This window comes from Ciona robusta, chromosome 7 (assembly GCF_009617815.1).
Source record: "Ciona robusta chromosome 7, ASM961781v2".
Taxonomy (NCBI): Eukaryota; Metazoa; Chordata; class Ascidiacea; order Phlebobranchia; family Cionidae; genus Ciona; species Ciona robusta.
In genome coordinates, this window is record NC_143241.1 from 3,542,380 (window position 1) to 3,559,874 (window position 17,495).

Sequence of the window (17,495 nt, forward strand, 5' to 3'; positions counted from 1 at the left end):
AAAAAGTAATAAAATCTGTTTTTTTTTTTGTTTTGATATAGTGTCAAAATATTAAACCTTTATATTTAAAAAAAATGATTATTTGGTTAATTGAAGTTCTTTTTTTGGGATTGCCCAAATTGTTTTACAACATGAAAAATTTGCTGTATGTAGTCTTGGGCACTCATGTCATGTTGTAAACTTAACTGTTAATAGCACTTCTTACTTAACAATAGGGCTCAAAATTATAATAATTGTACTTAAAAATTAAACCAAGTTTTCAAATTACAGGTCTATTTGGATGCTGATACACTCGAGAAACTTCTATTGGATAAAAACAAGGAATTAGGTCCGTTATCTGAACAAGCGCTAACTATGACTCCTGGCAGATCAACTTTTTCAAAGAAACAACTTGTAAGTTTCATAGACAACATTTACAATACCTTAACAATAAACATCTTAAATTAGAAATGGGAAAATATATTTAGGAGAAATCCTATTGTATTATACTCAGCAAAGTAATGAAAGTCTATTATTATTGAAACTTTATTTTAACACTTTCGGCGCCGCATTAATTTGAACAATCAGACACTGGGTGCCGCAAGAATTTTGGATTTTATTAAATTTTAATAAGCTATGAATTACAGTTGAAAGTTGCAAATTATACAACAGTAAGCAACAGGAATCCAAGAAACAGTGACATATCCATGTTATCCCGTTTGTGTGGACGTATAACATCACTACCAATGTATCCATAACTTCACTTTTCTTCAGAGCCGTAAGAATAAGAATAAGAATTGGACAAAACAAAACTTCACAACATCATAATTGTAATGATCAGACACTAAATCATTGAAGTTTGAACCATTATCCGTAATTATTCCAGCAGTGGCAGCAGTGAAACATTGTAAACTAGTAATATTGCGTAAAATATACTTGAAATCGTCAGAAACAGCTGATCGCAGAGTCACAAGCTAATTGATCAAAAATAACGTAATCTCAAAGCAGACTTTCGCATTTAGTCTCAATGCAGCCTAGATCGAGCGTACGTATATATACGTGGTTTACTATTAGTTTAAATGCAACGCGGCACTCGTAACAATGAAAGGAAAACAATTTTTTAACTATTTACAAAAATTCTCATTTTAGACCCCCTTGGAAGAAAACATGGAAAAACTCTTCGTGAAACTCAGGGACTTCACGGATCCAACAGGAAGAGCAATCTGTGACATCTTCTCCCATCTTCCAACCAAGCAGGAGCTTCCGGATTATTACAAAGTCATCAAGAAACCAATGGAGATGGACAGGATCCAGCAGAAGATGCAGGTATGGTTATATAGTAGGGTGGGGGGATGACACATTTTTATTCTATTTTCTTGTCCCATTAGGTAGTAAACAAAGAACATGCAAAAAATTATGAAACCGTTTCTTTATGACTCTAAAAGGGCGTTGTAATTGTTTAAAACACAATCAAAATATTTAGATATTATGTGCTAAAGGTGTCCCAACTTTCTTCACAGTGCCACACAAACATTTTAATGTAGTAGGTATTTGGGGGGGCAAATAAATTTGTGTCGAAATACTGGATTAGAGGTCCCTAGGACCTCACCTCATTAGCAGTTGTTTTACCCATTTTTATTTACTGGTTCTTCAGTTTTGCTCAGATTTAAAATCTAAAGATCTGTGTTTTTTTTGTACTATTTCAAAGGCCATATAAATTTCTAAAATATAATAGTCTCATTAGGTAGTAAACAAATTTACAGAATTATATAACCGTAGCCTCACTCTAAAAAAGTTGTTAATTGTTAAAACGCAATAGGGCATATGCGATATTATAAGCTAAAGCTATCCATTTTACACTACAGAAACAGTACTATATAAAAGCAATGAAGTCATACACTGTAATATGTAAACAGTTTCAGCAACTTTTAAATTAATTGTTAAAATGTTTTAAACACAAAATATAAAATTTTCTTTTTAGGGAGGACAGTACGCTAAACTTGAGGAAATGTTATCAGACTTGCTGCTTATGTTTGAAAATGCTTGTGTTTATAATGAACCTGGGTCTGTGATATACAAGGATGCTCTTATTCTACAGGTAACATCGCAAAACTATATTCTATATAGTAGGATGGGGAAAGATGGGACACCTTTTCATTCTATTTTCTCGTACATTTTGGTAGTAAACAGAGAACATACAAAGAATTATAAAACCTTGTCCTCGCGACTTTCATAGACCGTTGTTAATGGTTTAAAACTCGATCAGGATATCTTTCCCCACCCCACTATACTAAATATATCTGTTTGTAACTGCAAATTGGTTGTATCATATATTCATATGCATTTTTAAATATTTTTTGGAAAAAAAATACTTTTATGCAGTAATAACAGATCTATGGTATGCGTGATACTGATACCAACAGTGATAGACCTATTTGTATTTGGCAAGACACCTAACGGACATTGCTCCAACCCAGTGGTCACTAAATGGGTTACGAAAACCTGTGTGTTGGAGTAATGTACCAACCAGGCCACCTACAAAGAATATAATAGACCTTTGAAGTTATGCCTCCACATGAACAAGCTATAAACCACTAACCTACATAACTTTCTACAGAAACTTGGTGTAAAGACATTTTACAAACTGGAAGGCATCGAACCGTTGCCTAAATCCCAACAACTTGTTCATGAGATGCTCACCAACCTTTTCATGTCTCTCATGAATCACCAGGATAATACTGGCAGGTGAGTTCCAGTTTTCATTTTGTTTTTAAACAGATTTTTTTAAGTTTTGCCGAAAATTTTGGTTTTTATGTGATTTTATATTCAAGATATTCACTTGGTTTTTAGACTGATTTTTTTTAGTTTTAGGAAAATTTTTATTTTTGAGTTATTTTTAATTTGAAAATTCTACCAATAAATATATAAAGTAAAAAAAAATAAATAAAGTAATGCAATTTAGTTACACTTTTTGTCACATAACAAAAATCTGTTAAATATATTTTTTTTCCAATAAAACCTAATTAATGTGCTTCTTTCTTTACAAAGATGTTTCAGTGACTCACTATCAGGAATGGAAGTTAAAAATAATTCTCAATCATCAACTCAAGATACTGCCATGGATACTAGTGGTATGTTAGACCATCACTTCTTTCTATTTAAAACAAAATTTTTAATTTACATTTATCTCCACCATGCAAAATTTAATAAAAAAAGTTTTAGTCAGAGCAATTTTGCATTGTTGGCTTAATTTTTAGCAAAACAACTCAATGTGATTTGCTTACAATATAAATTATACTGAAACAGTGAAGTAACCGTTAAAATATCAGGGTTATTGGAATATTGTTTTAATAGGCTGACTAGTGAATGTTGCAGACGTGTTACCTATATAGTACCCTACAATCAGTGGCGCAGCCAGGGAGGTTAGGGGGTCGCAACCCTCCCCCTTATAAATCCCCCCAAAAAATAATAATTATTTTTTTTTAATTTTTTATTAAAATCCCCCCCCCCCCCCCCCCGCTTATTTTTTTCTGGCTGGCCACTGCCTATAATACTATATGGAGTTCCAGTGTCTATAATATAATTACCCAAATAAATATTAAAAAAAACTGGAAATTGTGATTGAATTTTAAAATGTACAGTATAGCGACTATATACCCTTATTTTCCTAAAAAAAATATAAAAACCCCAACTACCCCAACAAATGTACTATGGGTAGTCACATGGTTTATACCTATACCACTTTGCCTAAAAAATAAACCAAAATATTTCCAGAGCAACCTCAGCATCCAGGTGAGACTCTTTCACTTGGTGTGATCAAGAAGAATCTTCTTCATCGTAGATACAAGAGGTTGGATGTCTTCCAGGAGCAAGTCTTCGATGTTCTGGAGGAAGCAAGAGAGAGAAATAGAACGGATTCAGAAGTAAGGAAAGCAGAGAATCGAAAAAATGACATATATAACTTTTTACACATACCTTATAAGCATAGTTAAACATCTATTTGTATTATTTTAAACTGAAAATGTAATTTTAAAAATTTTATTTAATTATTAAAATTGTGTTTTTTTTTAATTTTTAAAGACAAAGTGAATATACATTATTTTTCTCTCTCTACCTTATTCGCTCTCTCATTCTCTCTCTCTCTCTCTCTCTCTCTCTCTCTCTCTCTCTCTCTCTCTCATACTCCAGTGGCAAATAAAACATTTTTTATATATTTATTATGATTTTACCATCAACAAAGATATTCCACACTCTTTAAATATTCTTTTTTAAAAGATCTATGAAGATGCTGTGGAGCTTCAGAAGTTCTTTATCAAGATTCGAGATGAGTTGTGCAAGAACGGAGAGATTCTCGTTTCACCTGCGCTCTCTTACACCACCAAGAGGCTCGAAAATGACCTAGACGTTGAGAAAAAGGTAACGTACATGCTAGCTTTTGCCCTTTCTGTTATTTGCATGTATTTACATTAAAAGTTAGACTTTTCACCCAAACACATTTAAATGTTTTTTATTCTAAACTCTTTAGGTGGTTAAAAATGCCTTATTTTTTAGTGTTATATAAGTAGGCTACTGCATTACACTGTTACACAGTCATACACAAATGGTTTAGTGCAATAATTTTAAAAAAGGTTTAATGCAGGAGTTTTTAGAAAATAATCTGCTTTGCCAAAATAAAACATTTCACATTTTAGACATACTATATATATATTTAAATTTTACAAAAATTTTGTTTTAAATTTACTAAAAAAATATAAACAAACATTTAATTTCTTTTGAACTGATAACCTTTTCAGGAGAAAGTTCCAGAAGAACCACAAGAAGATGAAGTGAAAGATGCCGTCAAGTTTATCAAGGATGAACTCAAGGAAAGTGCACAAACGGACGAGGTAAGAGAATACACTAGAAATATTTATATATCATTTGACATTTAATTTGAATACTTTGGGGTAAGATGGATACTGTAAACCAGGGGTGCAACCTTTAATACAGGAGAGTATAAATTACTCCTTGTAAATATATGAAGTTGGGACGCATAAATTTCTCAAGAAAATATATATAAAACTGCAATATAAATTTATCACAATATATAAATTTAAAACTGCAATACACATTATATAAATTAGGTAAAAAATATAAAATAGGCAACTGGCTTTGCAGCCCACACAATTTTTCTTTGTGACCTCATTTGGCATATTTCGCCTAAACGGACCGCAGGTTGCACACCCCTGCTGTAAACAAACAATATTTTATATTTCATAATAGTGTAATTTTAAACAATTATCAACGCTCTTTAAGGAATGTGATAATACAGGTATATAATTCTATAAATAGTCTTAGTTTACAACAGTATGGGATGATAAAATTGAGTGAAAACATCAACCACTTACCCAAATATTATATCTATCACTTAGGGTGTTGTTTATAAAGTGGGAGACTTTGTTTATGTGGAGAACCCGGATAAAAGAGATGAAAAGCACGTGGTTTGTATTGAGAAGTTTTATCTTGATGATGCAGGGGAGCAGAGGATGTACGGATCCTGGTTCCTTGCTCCTCATGACACAGCTCACACAGCAGGGAAGAGGTTCCTTCAACAAGAGGTAAAAATCTTACAAGATTGTAAAGGAAAGATTTTAGTAAAATTTTTAAAAAAAAATAAAAAAATTAGTAAAATTAAAAAAAAAATAGTAAAAAAAATAGAAAAAGAGAAGTTTTATTTCATTTATATTTCAAATTAGAAAGTTTTCTTTTTTCCTCACCCATTTTAATCAAACATCCAGGTATTCAAGAGTGATTATTACAACACTGTTCCTGTGAAAAATATCCTGGGTCGATGTTTTGTGATGATGGTTAAAGATTATTTTAATATGAAGCCAAAAGGTTTGTCAACCCATGGCAGATTACATTGGAAAATATTTTTTACTTTTTTAAAGCTATTGTAAAAGATTTTTAAATCAATTAAATATAAAGTAACATTTTATGGGATTTTTATTGTTTAGCAATGTTTAAGTAGTCTAAAAATGACCATAGGTCTTGGATTTTATAAATATTGTAGTGTTACTAGTGTACAAAGTGATGAAGTTTATAACAGGCAGAAATCAACAGTTACGTTATTTCAATCCTGTTGATTTTTTTTTATAAAAATTTCTTTTCATGTCACTTGCAAATACTTTAAATAAGAGTAAAAGGTGTTTTATACCTCTTGCAGTAGTGTCTGTGTCTGCTGTGTAAGCTGAAAATAACATTTTACCCCACCCTACTATACAATGATTCTGACAATTTATCAAAATTAAGTTTCCATCCCAGGTTTTAACAATGAGGATATCTATGTTTGCGAATCTCGTTATATGAGCCAGACAAAATCATTCAGGCGAATCAAGGCTCTGCAGGTCCCCGTAAACGACACCCCCCTGGTGCCCCGTGAAACCCCCCTACCCATGATCAGGGTATCTACAGCTGGAGATACAACACAGGTGACTTACACAAAATAATACGTTCATATTACCACACAAAATTAGAGTGGCAAGACCGGGTTGTCAAAATTAGGCCTAATTTTTATAATATGATAAAGTGCCACAGTATATGTGGCATAAAACATGGTGTGTTACAGGGCCCTAAACTTTTTTCTTTGCGACCTTTTTTAATCTTCCAAAATCTTCCGCAGGTCATTACTATTGTAACATGATTTGCAGTTTTGCAGACAGTTTAGTGGAAACTGGAAAGTAATTTACTCCATTTTGTTAAAGAATGATCCAACTCTGACTTAAATCCCAGATATTATGCTTTGTTGTAAGACATCACCCTATAAAATGAATGATTCTATTGTATATTGGATCAACAAATATGTGTTTAACTCTGTAATGAAGCATTAGGTATAACCCATATACTCAGGAACCAGCATTAGAAGTTGGAAGTTCATGGCCAACTGATGTTATTGATAAAGAGCGAGAAAATATCAAAACTGAGATACAGAACCCACATAGTGAAGGTTTTTTACTTAAACTAATTTATCTTTTCAGCAATTAAAAGTTATAAGTTCATAGAATTTATTAATAATGTTTTTTTTTTCTTTTTTTGAAAAAAACTGTAAAGAGAATAAAGCAACACTAAAATTTACACAAAATAATAAAATTTTCAGTGGCCATTTTTTACAGTGCTGTTTATATTGAGTAGTTATGTGATTATTTGCTAAAACATGAAATTCCTATAAAACTTCTTTCTTCACAGCTACATATTACATCCAGTATTATGCACAAGGTATGTGGGTGAAACTGGGAGATTGTTTGTACGTTAGAAACTCTGGGGGTGCTAAACCAAAGGTAAGGTACAATTCCGCTTAAATATTCTCTTGAAGTTTTTTTTAAATTTTAGCGAAACAAAAAATTCAAAATAAATTTATTTTTAAAATTCAGGTTAAACCTTTAGCTTTAAGTTTTTTTTTGCGAATTTTTTTAGCAAAAACTAAAAAAAAAATATTTTTAAAAATCAGGTTAAACCTTTAGCTTTATGCCATACCAATGTCAAAATGTTTTGCTAGTTTTTTATCTGTTTGGTAAAACCACAATATTTGGTTTCACTTTTTAACTTTTTAAATATTGTTTATAGATAGCGAGGGTTGAGCGCTTATGGACAGATATGAGCGGAAATGTTTGGTTTCACGGTCCATGGTTTGTAAGACCGGAATCTACCGAACATGAACCAACACGAATGTTTTTCAAGTAAGTACCATATGTGTGTGTTACTTTGATATGAATATTTAATATTTTGATTTGGAAATACTTATTTAATTAAATGTTTTTTGAAACTGGTTGTGGGTGAAGGGTTTTTAGGCTTTTTGTTTTAGTTTTATAAAAAGCTGTTCACATCTGATTGTTAGTTACTATGTTCTAGCTTGTTTTATTTACTTGTGAGTTGTATAGCGCAGTATGGGCAAGGCAAGAGATTTGATGTTATAATATTAATAACCTTTTATTTGTCTCTTCGATTACGGTAGTGAAGATTTCGAAATACTTTAAACGAAAGACAGGGTATATCGACAAAACAACAGTTGTTAAAACACGGTTATAGGTAAAAACATATTTACATTTAATTGGAAGAAAATAAGAGTGGTCGCTACACGTGTATGTACAGGTTTTATCACCCCCTAAGAATAATTTGCTAAAAAGACCTGTATTCTGTATTCACACTTGTTTGATATTATTTCCATTATATTTTCTAAATTTTTCAATACTGTATTTTGATTTCTTTTAATTTTTTATTCAGTTTTTAGTAACCCTGATTATACATTACTAATTGTTTTTTTTTTGTTTTTTTCCAGAAATGAGTTATTTCTCAGTTCAATAGAAGACACTGTCCTGATGTCGGATGTAACAGGGAAGTGTATGGTGTTATGTGGACGTGATTATACTGCATGTAGACCAACTGAAATGCCGGAAGAAGATGTCTATGTCTACGAATCCAAATATTTTGATAAAATTATCAAAAAAATAAAAGGGATAAAGAGATACATGCCAACACATAAGGTAGGGACAACAAACAATATGCTTAACTAGGTATAACTGGATTACAGTAATAAAAATTGTATAGTAGAGTGGGGAAGATGGGGCACCTTTTCCTTCTATTTTCTCCTCACATTTGGTAGTAAGCAAAAAATTTTAAAACCGTATCCTCACAACTTCCATAGACCATTGTTATTATTTGAAACACGATTCGGATATTTGGATATAATGTGCTAAAGATATCCCATCTTCCCCCACCCTGCTATATAACAATATTAGCATCTATGTGTTTATTTATTATAGCAAGTTAGGTTAGGCTTACATACAGCCATGCCAGTGTCCATGCTAACTTGATTATTAGTGTGTCCTCAGTCGATAAGTAATATAATAGTTTTATGTTAGCAGTTTAAAAAAGCATAGATATAATTTTTAGTGTTTGGTCATTTAATTATTTTAATGTTAACCTTCTAAATTATAAATACCGAACTTTTATTTCAAAAACAGAGAAAGAAGTTTTATTTAGAATGGGATTCATGTACAGTAAGTAACACAGTTTATCTAAGCAAAGCATCAAGTATATGTTGAGTGAATATCAGTATAGTACTAGCCAGGTTAATAACTTCCACAGGCCTAAATCCTAGGTTCTTAAGGACCCCATATAGAATGAATTAGAAAGGAATTGGAATTCATTTTTTTCCAAGGCAGTACCAATATGTTAAATGATGAATATCATAGACAAACAATGCTACCAACTTATGTCGTAGATGAATGAATGTAACTTACTTTATTCTCGCGAGGTCAGAAAACGACAGGTGTTATAACACAGGTGTTCTGTTTCATGCACCTTGTGCCAGCTTACGAGTTACCAAGTATGTTACTTTGTAGGTATTTATTTATTCTTTTTTTGTATGTGTTGCTGATAATTTGGGCAACCCATTAGTGACCACTGGGTTGGAGCAACTATCAATTGCCTTTAAGCAAATGCGGTTCAGTGTCTTACAGTTTTCCACCAAAGTATATGCGTTGCACAGTTACCACACCCTCCTACCACAGGTTGTAGACTATGAGTACTACTACTTCAAGAAACCGTTCACACCAGAGAACGTGTTGTCGCCTTCCCTTGTACAACTTGTACAAGAAGACATGAAACAACGTGAGCAAATCGCAAAGCAACAAAAAGAACAGAAGTTTGCAGTTAATGAGGTGATTTAAAATTCACTAATGCTAAGTTTATTGACTGTGTGTTTATATAAAAGCTGTCTGCTTATATGTATTTAGTGAGTAGTAAATTATGCCGTGATTTAATTATAGGTAAAAAATTAGCAAACCTAATACTGGTTTATAACAAGCATCAGTGAAAATTTGTTTATATTTTTTTGACAGAAATCATAAAAAATGTATTAATGACTACATTAGATTGACCATGTGTGTACCCAATTGTAACCAAAAGGCTTGCCTAGCCAATACTATGTTCCGTTACATAAACCAGCAAATACACTCATGCTTAGTTGTACTTACTGTGTGGATATTAGCTTAGTGCTTTTAATTCAGTTCATTCAATTATACTGCAAATTTTTTTTTTACCATGTATACTTATGAACTGTCATTTGCGGCTTACTGCTTCTAAAACAAACACTCTCAAAGTTATTTTTTTTAATTTTAAATGAACATCTGTAAATTTGTTCACTAGTATTAACAAAATTCATATTCATAGAAAAATACTGTATAAAAAAATACATTACAATCATTGACAATGTATTTAATTATGTATACCCTGCTTTTCCAGCCAATACCAGGTTCTGGTTACGTAAACCAACCACCCAGCCAACCATACCACCAACAAGCTGTGTATGGCCAACCACAGATGATAGTTCAACCTGCCTACCATACATACCCACAACAGTTCGCTCAAGGTGCCATAGATGGTGCGGCAAGACCTTACCTACAACAACAGCAGTATCAAGGCTACCCCTCACCCCATCCAGGGGTTGCTAACTACCAAAACTCACCCCACATGGTGTATTCATCATCCCCACATCCTGCTATGATCACCCCTAACCCTGGAGTGCAGGTAAATGGTTTAGATAGAAAATAGAAAAACAGTTTAAAATAGGTTACAATATTTTGTGTTACTTGTTTATGTGATACAATGAATAAACCATAGCCTTAACATTGGGCTAGAGTGGCATCATGTGTTTAAGCAGCCCAATTTTAGGCCTAACATAGATTAACCCTGTTATAAGGTGTCCATACACACAAGCAGAGCCAAAATATACTACATTTTCCACGTTAATCAATTAGGTCCCCTATGTTTGTTGCCTATGAGTGTAATTGCATTTTGTCCATGTAACTTCAGATTTTGCCAAAGTTGAAAAAAAAATGTGAAACACTGAACCACACAATGCACAGTGCAATCTCTATTTACCTAGTATAATAATTTAAGCCTGTTTGATTTAAAATTATTCATCAAAAAAATACATTTGTTTGCTGTATAATATTATGTCGTATATCAAAAAAAAAAAGATTTTAAAACAAGCATATTGGTTTAAAATGTTTTGTAATATCTTTTCTTATATATTAAAAGTATATACTTATATATATTATAAACAAAAAAAGTTAAATTAATAAATTAGAAACTAAAACCACCTCATGCACAGTCTCCAGACAGCAGCAGGCCATCATCGGTTCGACCTGAATCTGTAGCCACCCCCCCACCTAAGAAGAAGGGTAGGGGAGGCCACTCAACAGGTTACATATTATTTGCAAGTCATTGTCATCCTAAAGTGAGAGCTGACAACCCTGATCTTCCATTTGGAGACATCAGTAAATTGGTGAGTGTTGTTTGGAATGTGAAGTCTGCTTAGTATATGTACAGTGTTGTTTCTGCCTGCACTAACGGAAATTTACAATGTACAATTTTTGAATATATATTAACCTTTTGTTATTGCGTTAATGTAATTGCAACGAAGTAAAAAGTAATGTGTTTTACCAATGAGCCATTTCTTATACTGTATTATTTCCTAGCAAAAACAGCACATGAATAGTTTATGTTAATTGCCTCATTAGTTTTCCAGCCATTTAAAGTGACTTTTCCAATGTGTTCGTGAATTTTAGAAACAGTTAGTAATCAAAACTGGGTGTTGACATCAAAATAAACTAAAAATTTGCAGTTTTCTTCTTGACAATACAGTGTACTTTGATGTAAATACCAATTGCCATCACTATAACTGGTATTTGGGTATTTCTTGATCAATAGTTCTGTTTTTGTTGGCTGACGTTCCAGTGTTTCCAGTTTTATTTCACTTTTACATCTTCCAATAAAGGTTGGTGAGGAATGGAGGAATTTGGATGAAGACGAGAAACACGAGTACGAGGAGAGAGCTCGGGAGAAAACAGCTCGTGCGGAGGCAGAGGGAAGACTTACTGGTAGGAAGAAGAAAAAGAAGAAAGATGATGAAGTCGTTACTCCAACAACCACCATTCCACCAGGTGATTATTAATCTTGGATGACTAAATAAATCTAATGCTTTATTCTTGTGTGGTGGGGCAACGACAGTCTTGTAACACAAATGTTCTGTTTCATAATCCCCCTGAGTTATCATACCTGTATCTTTGTGGGTGGCATTTTTTAATGAAATGGGTGACAAATTAGATTTGTTTTTTAAATATGGCTGGCAATTTAAAAACAACCACTAAAAAGAAGCAGTTGTCGTTCAGTGTTTTGATCAAAGACAGGTTCTCCCATAATGGTAGCAACGTCCTGCAGGGCAACTATATGAGGCATGCACACCAACCACTAAATACTTTTTGGTTTGTTAAATAAATTTGGTTTGTTATTTTCTTCCTGGACGTCCTACCAAAATTTTCCAAAATCCTAAGAACTACTGATGTACTATTCTACCCCACGCACACTGCTCAAGTCTAAACCAAAATATGTTAAAACTTTTTTTCCACTAAAAATCTACAGCAACTTAAACCTTTAACCCCACAGGACTACCATACCAGCAAACCCCACAGTACCCACTCATACAACAACAACAACAGCGACCACAACTCAATGCAGATGGCACCCCACAACATGGTTACACCCCTGGTATGGCACCTTACACCCAAACACCAACTGGAATAGTTTATCCTCCACAGACTATTGGAACGGTAAGAACAACGACTAAACATGAAAATTTGAACTCCTTTTTCCCCAAAAAACTTCCCATATTTTAACACTTAACACATATTATACATGATAGGTAATTTTCAGAAGTAATGAATGGAACTTTTTGTGTCAGGGGGCAACGACAGTCGCTATAATACAAAGTTCTGTTTTATACAAATGTTGCCTGCTGACGAATTACCACATATTTTCCTTTCTGCTCGATTGTTTTTTTACTATGTTTGGCAATTTAAAAACGGTTAGTGACCACTGGGTTGAAGCAATGACTGTTAAATGTTTTTCCAAAGAACACGCGCTCAAAACAGTGATCACTTTTACCCTAAATAAACAAATACCCTACAATCTACAAAGGGTGCCCGTACCACAGTGCAACACTGTCAGACAATCAGAATATCCACATTTTAAATCCACAGGTACCACAACCACCACCAGCAAGTATAGCAGAACGTCACCGTGTTAAAAGAGGGCCCCTATTTCTTCAGCCACCACCAAAAGCTCAGCGTGTTATGCATTCAGAGGCTTATCTAAGATACATAGAAGGTGAATTGCTAATATATTTACACTGTTTGTTTTTTTTTTTGCTTTTAATTTTTGGATTTTTTTTTAGAATATCCTGTTTTTTCTCTCCTTGAAGTTTATTCTCTCATTTTCAGGATTAGAAAAAGGCAGCAAGACTCTGAGCAACTGGAATCGAACATTAAAAGTGAGAGAACGTGATGTCTTGCTTACCAAGGAAGAGGAAGAAAAGTAAGTAACGGCATATTTTGTATATTTGATCATATTTTCAACCTGGTAAATCCCTATGTGTTTTACTGGTAACTATTCCCAAATCTGTAATTGGTTTTTAATTGATCTCTCCTCTGCTGTGTCTATTTTTTCGGAACTGTAATAACATTTGATTTGTTTGTAGACTACCAGTCCACTGGCTTGCAAACGGGAAGGCTAGATATGAGACAACCAAGTCAGCTCTGTGGGCATTACGTGATTTAATGCTGAAGGATGCGTTTGCCATCAAGAATAGTTTCTAGATGTGTGTGAAAGACATATTTACACGGAGCAAAAAAACTTCAGCTTTGCAAATAATGTAAAATATGAATTGAAACTTCTTAATAGTTGCATGTGTCCCTGTTGTGTTAGTACACTTCCCGATAAAATATAGGACATTTTGTATCCGACATACTGTCTTTTACATGGCCGGAACATTTTGTCTCAAACCTTTCATAAATACCTGTAACATAAAGCTAACACAATTGTTATTTTTGTTTTGTGTCGTGTTATGTTAGTACACATCCTGGTAAAACTTCCGTGGTGATACCATGGCGGCAGGCACCTTGAAATCTGCGCACCGAAAAACGCAAACAAGCACAAAAGTCCCCTCATACTGCGGGGTGAGCACGAAACAACTGAAAACACGACAGAAATCAACTAGGTTTGTGGGTCTACTACTTGGCTACAGCACCACACTATTATTGCAGGGAGCACCGCCGCATGGCGTGGAACATACGTATATAGGGTCACTTGAACGGCATTTTGGGAAGCACCCTTGTGAACTGTGTTGGCTTCGAATTTTTAGGGTAATGTGTTCGCTAATTGGGATTGCGCAGTCGGGTCTTGGATAAATTCCGGCTACTATGTACGCGACATTGTCCCGAAGGGAAAACGATTGTCTAAAATGTCTATTCGGCTGCTGACTGATCGTGCAGCATGGTGAATGAGCCTCTGGCCGAAAGCATGCCCGGTCTCTGTTGGAGGGACGGCGAGTCCCCATTTGTGAGGTTCTGCAGGTTCATCGGCTTGTCGGTGTCCTCGCCGGCGGAGGCGTCAGAGAGCATGGAGCCACCGCTGGCTTCTGCGTCGTCGTCACGTGATCGCACGGGACTTCCCCTGTACTGGTTTGATTCGTTTGTCTCCATTTTGTTCGGTCTGGGCGAGTGGTAAGGATTCTCCATGGAGTGACTGGATGGAACCGGTTCTGACTGGTTGTCAAGCTTCCCGGTGCCTTTGAACTGCGACACGTATTCTCTGCTGCAAAAAATACGGGAAGGAATTATTTTATTGTTCATGATAATTTGCAACCCGCCCAACGAGACTTAGTGTCTACGTTGTAGACTACAAATGTTCGTGGACTAAAAACTTCTGGAAAACACAAAAAGTGGTCGTACTGACAAACAAACAGTATTTTAATTGACAAACATGTTCGCGAGGTACACAAAATGGCGGGGACCAGCAAATGGTTTCCGTGACAGATCAGAAGTTATCATTTACCCGTTATTATTAATATTATAAAAAAACAACGCAGTATAGTCAAAATTAGAACATACAACGGCGAAACAAAACTCACTTATCATCTTTGAGGCTGTGATTACTCGATGTTGGGGAGATACTAGTGATCCTGGCTCCAGACATATTCTGGTTTTCCTGGTCCATTGATATCGATGGATCAGCAGACATACTGTGGCCAAGTGTGAACCCGCTGGGTAAAAAAGCTCCGTAAGGGCTAGGGGTTCCACCAAACATTGCTGCCTGACTTACAAGCTGTGCTTGGTTGAAAGGGTTTTCACCTAGAGCCATCTGTGAATGTATATTTGTAATAGGGAATGACCGGTGTATAAATTAGTTTGATAATTTTTTATATTGAATCATATGCATACCTGCATGGTTGCAAGGTTCATTGCTGGGTTGCTATAGAAACTAGCAGATGACGGAGTTTCGATACGGTTGCGAATTGCTGGACTCCTAAAGTAGAGGGAAAGTTAGAACTGAATATCGTGAAAATCATTTTATTGCTAGATTCATAAAACTGTAGTGTTAGTTTAGTTTGTTGATAATATGCGGTTGGTTTTGGTTTTAAATCAACTAAGTTGGCAATTTGGAACGTATGGCACAAATTACTTTAGTTATGATAAGTTACATGTTGAGTGAGCATGCTAATTTGTGGAATCACACATAGCAAGCAATTGGGAGCAACACTGTACGGCATTCAAATTAAAAAAGCATGCAAGCAATGCGGTTCATGCAGGAAAGAGTGAAGCAAGGGATTGGGTGGTCTGGTGTGAGTGCTGGCAAATTAATACCGATTGCAGGATCGGTTGCTACCTGGCCTCTAATAAGTTGCTACCTGGCCTCTAAATCTAATTGGTGCGCGCGCGTTTGCAAATTCGCCGGCGAGACGTCGAGTGATGACCAACGGTTTTTAAGTTTTCTGTAAAATTGTAGCGGTCAACACTGTTTTTGGGGCCGGCGAAAAGGCGAACGCGGTCGGACAGTGGTCGGATGTGAATGGTTCTTACTGGGGACGCTCGCGTTCGTCGTACTTCCGCGGCCTGCCGCGCTTCAAGTGCCGGCCCTTGCGGAACTCCTGGTCGTCTACGGTCCAGTACGATCCCATCACGTCCTCACACCTCCGAAAGCATTTATGCAGGGACAGGTTGGTGCGGATCGCGCTCTGTGACGACACAAAGACAGTCACTCGCTTTGCTGAAGGCACGCAAGCTACTCTATTCCAAAAGTACGTTTGATGGCCCTGTTTTCTGTTCAGAATCTGCCTGTTGGGTGGTGCGTGAGGGGTGTTGCACTGTTTGGCCGTATTTTCTCTCTTGTACTGTATATGCTGTGTTATATGGAGCTCAATCGATTCTCTCGCCCTTGCGCTTTATCTGACTAATGTTAATGACGCGCTGTTAATGAGTTAGTAGGCGAAGCGTTAGGAGAATGCAGGGAAAAGAAGCAACACCCAAAAGCAAAAGCACGTTCACAACAGCTAATGCGGCAGCGTCATCTAGAGGCAACAAACAGCCAAAAGCAGCGGTCGCTAGAGGGCCGTACCCGGAGAACTTCTGGGGTCTCCTCTTCTGGTATTCGTTCTCATCGACGGTCCAGACCGCTCCTTTTACGTTCTCAACGCGCACAAAGCACTTGTGCAGACTCAAATTGTGTCTCACAGCGTTCTGGGCACACAATATGGCCTTAAACTTGGACCAGTCTTTATTATCAGGATTTGCCCCCCCCCCCGGAAAGCTGGGAAACCCCCAACATTTACCCACGACCTAGTTTTCCACGGACCCGGCCCGTTCCAACCATCGAATTTATGACTTATTCAGAAAATAAATTACAAATTCAAAATTTACACCACTGTGGTAAGAGGGAAAATCTGTACATAACTTGCTCGCTTGATATTGACATAATCTTTTCAAAATTTAGAATTTAGAAATTGACCCTTTTTAAATTGCACACTTTTCATTATAATACACTTATTTTTTTAACAAGGTTGCCATAAATACCTTCCATGTTGGGGCATTTCTTCTAAAATAAGCGAACTTTTTCTGAAACCAGTTGTAGATCTCGTTTAGCGTCATCTGGTGGTCGGGCGCCTCCAAAACAGCCTAAAAATTAAGATTTTTATGAAACATATAGTTATACACTATAAGTTTCACTTATAGATAAAGTTATTGAAAAGTCAATCTATATTTTAGTACCAACGTATTAAAAATGACTTTGGTTGTAAAAATTGGAACATTTTGTAATTTAGTGGCTTATCTTGTGTTTTAAAAGTTAGTGCAAAACCAAACCGGATTCTAATTACTTTCGATCCGGAAGTCTAGGGCAAGTAGAATGCTAAAATTTCGGATTGGTTACTCCTCGGGTTGCTAGCGACACGGGTGCGTTATTTGTGTACTGCTGCCGAATCGAAACATCGACAGAGCCTTTCATCTTAAAATTGATTTCTTTAAATTAAGTTTCAATTTCGCCGCCCCCGTTTGAAGTTGAAAGGCTCGGGCGATTGTGTTTATTTCGGCGGGAGATCGAGCGTAAAATTCCGGCGGCGGTGCTCGAAATAGCTTGGTGTTTGT

At 35.4% G+C, this 17,495-nt stretch overlaps 2 protein-coding genes across 2 annotated transcripts in view; one reads left to right on the forward strand and one right to left on the reverse strand.

Moving 5' to 3' along the window:
• LOC149733844 (protein polybromo-1-like) overlaps positions 1 to 13,945 on the forward strand; it is a 35,796-nt gene extending 21,851 nt beyond the window's left edge. Inside the window, exons 18-40 of the mRNA XM_089881399.1 lie at positions 271 to 393; positions 1,129 to 1,305; positions 1,961 to 2,077; positions 2,597 to 2,724; positions 3,028 to 3,110; positions 3,754 to 3,902; positions 4,255 to 4,395; positions 4,773 to 4,865; positions 5,391 to 5,576; positions 5,757 to 5,856; positions 6,283 to 6,449; positions 6,868 to 6,964; positions 7,204 to 7,295; positions 7,582 to 7,694; positions 8,294 to 8,498; positions 9,528 to 9,677; positions 10,261 to 10,545; positions 11,132 to 11,305; positions 11,798 to 11,963; positions 12,466 to 12,629; positions 13,059 to 13,185; positions 13,299 to 13,392; positions 13,556 to 13,945. Of these exons, the coding sequence (XP_089737525.1) occupies positions 271 to 393; positions 1,129 to 1,305; positions 1,961 to 2,077; positions 2,597 to 2,724; positions 3,028 to 3,110; positions 3,754 to 3,902; positions 4,255 to 4,395; positions 4,773 to 4,865; positions 5,391 to 5,576; positions 5,757 to 5,856; positions 6,283 to 6,449; positions 6,868 to 6,964; positions 7,204 to 7,295; positions 7,582 to 7,694; positions 8,294 to 8,498; positions 9,528 to 9,677; positions 10,261 to 10,545; positions 11,132 to 11,305; positions 11,798 to 11,963; positions 12,466 to 12,629; positions 13,059 to 13,185; positions 13,299 to 13,392; positions 13,556 to 13,673 (3,249 nt within the window). The 3' untranslated portion in view covers positions 13,674 to 13,945. The remainder of the gene's footprint in view (positions 1 to 270; positions 394 to 1,128; positions 1,306 to 1,960; positions 2,078 to 2,596; positions 2,725 to 3,027; positions 3,111 to 3,753; positions 3,903 to 4,254; positions 4,396 to 4,772; positions 4,866 to 5,390; positions 5,577 to 5,756; positions 5,857 to 6,282; positions 6,450 to 6,867; positions 6,965 to 7,203; positions 7,296 to 7,581; positions 7,695 to 8,293; positions 8,499 to 9,527; positions 9,678 to 10,260; positions 10,546 to 11,131; positions 11,306 to 11,797; positions 11,964 to 12,465; positions 12,630 to 13,058; positions 13,186 to 13,298; positions 13,393 to 13,555) is intronic.
• A 580-nt stretch (positions 13,946 to 14,525) lies between these two features.
• LOC149733848 (forkhead box protein P4-like) overlaps positions 14,526 to 17,495 on the reverse strand; it is a 29,711-nt gene continuing 26,741 nt past the window's right edge. The window contains 6 exon segments of the mRNA XM_089881400.1: positions 14,526 to 14,667; positions 14,987 to 15,132; positions 15,135 to 15,216; positions 15,297 to 15,381; positions 16,471 to 16,592; positions 16,926 to 17,027. Of these exon segments, the coding sequence (XP_089737526.1) occupies positions 15,086 to 15,132; positions 15,135 to 15,216; positions 15,297 to 15,381; positions 16,471 to 16,592; positions 16,926 to 17,027 (438 nt within the window). The 3' untranslated portion in view covers positions 14,526 to 14,667; positions 14,987 to 15,085.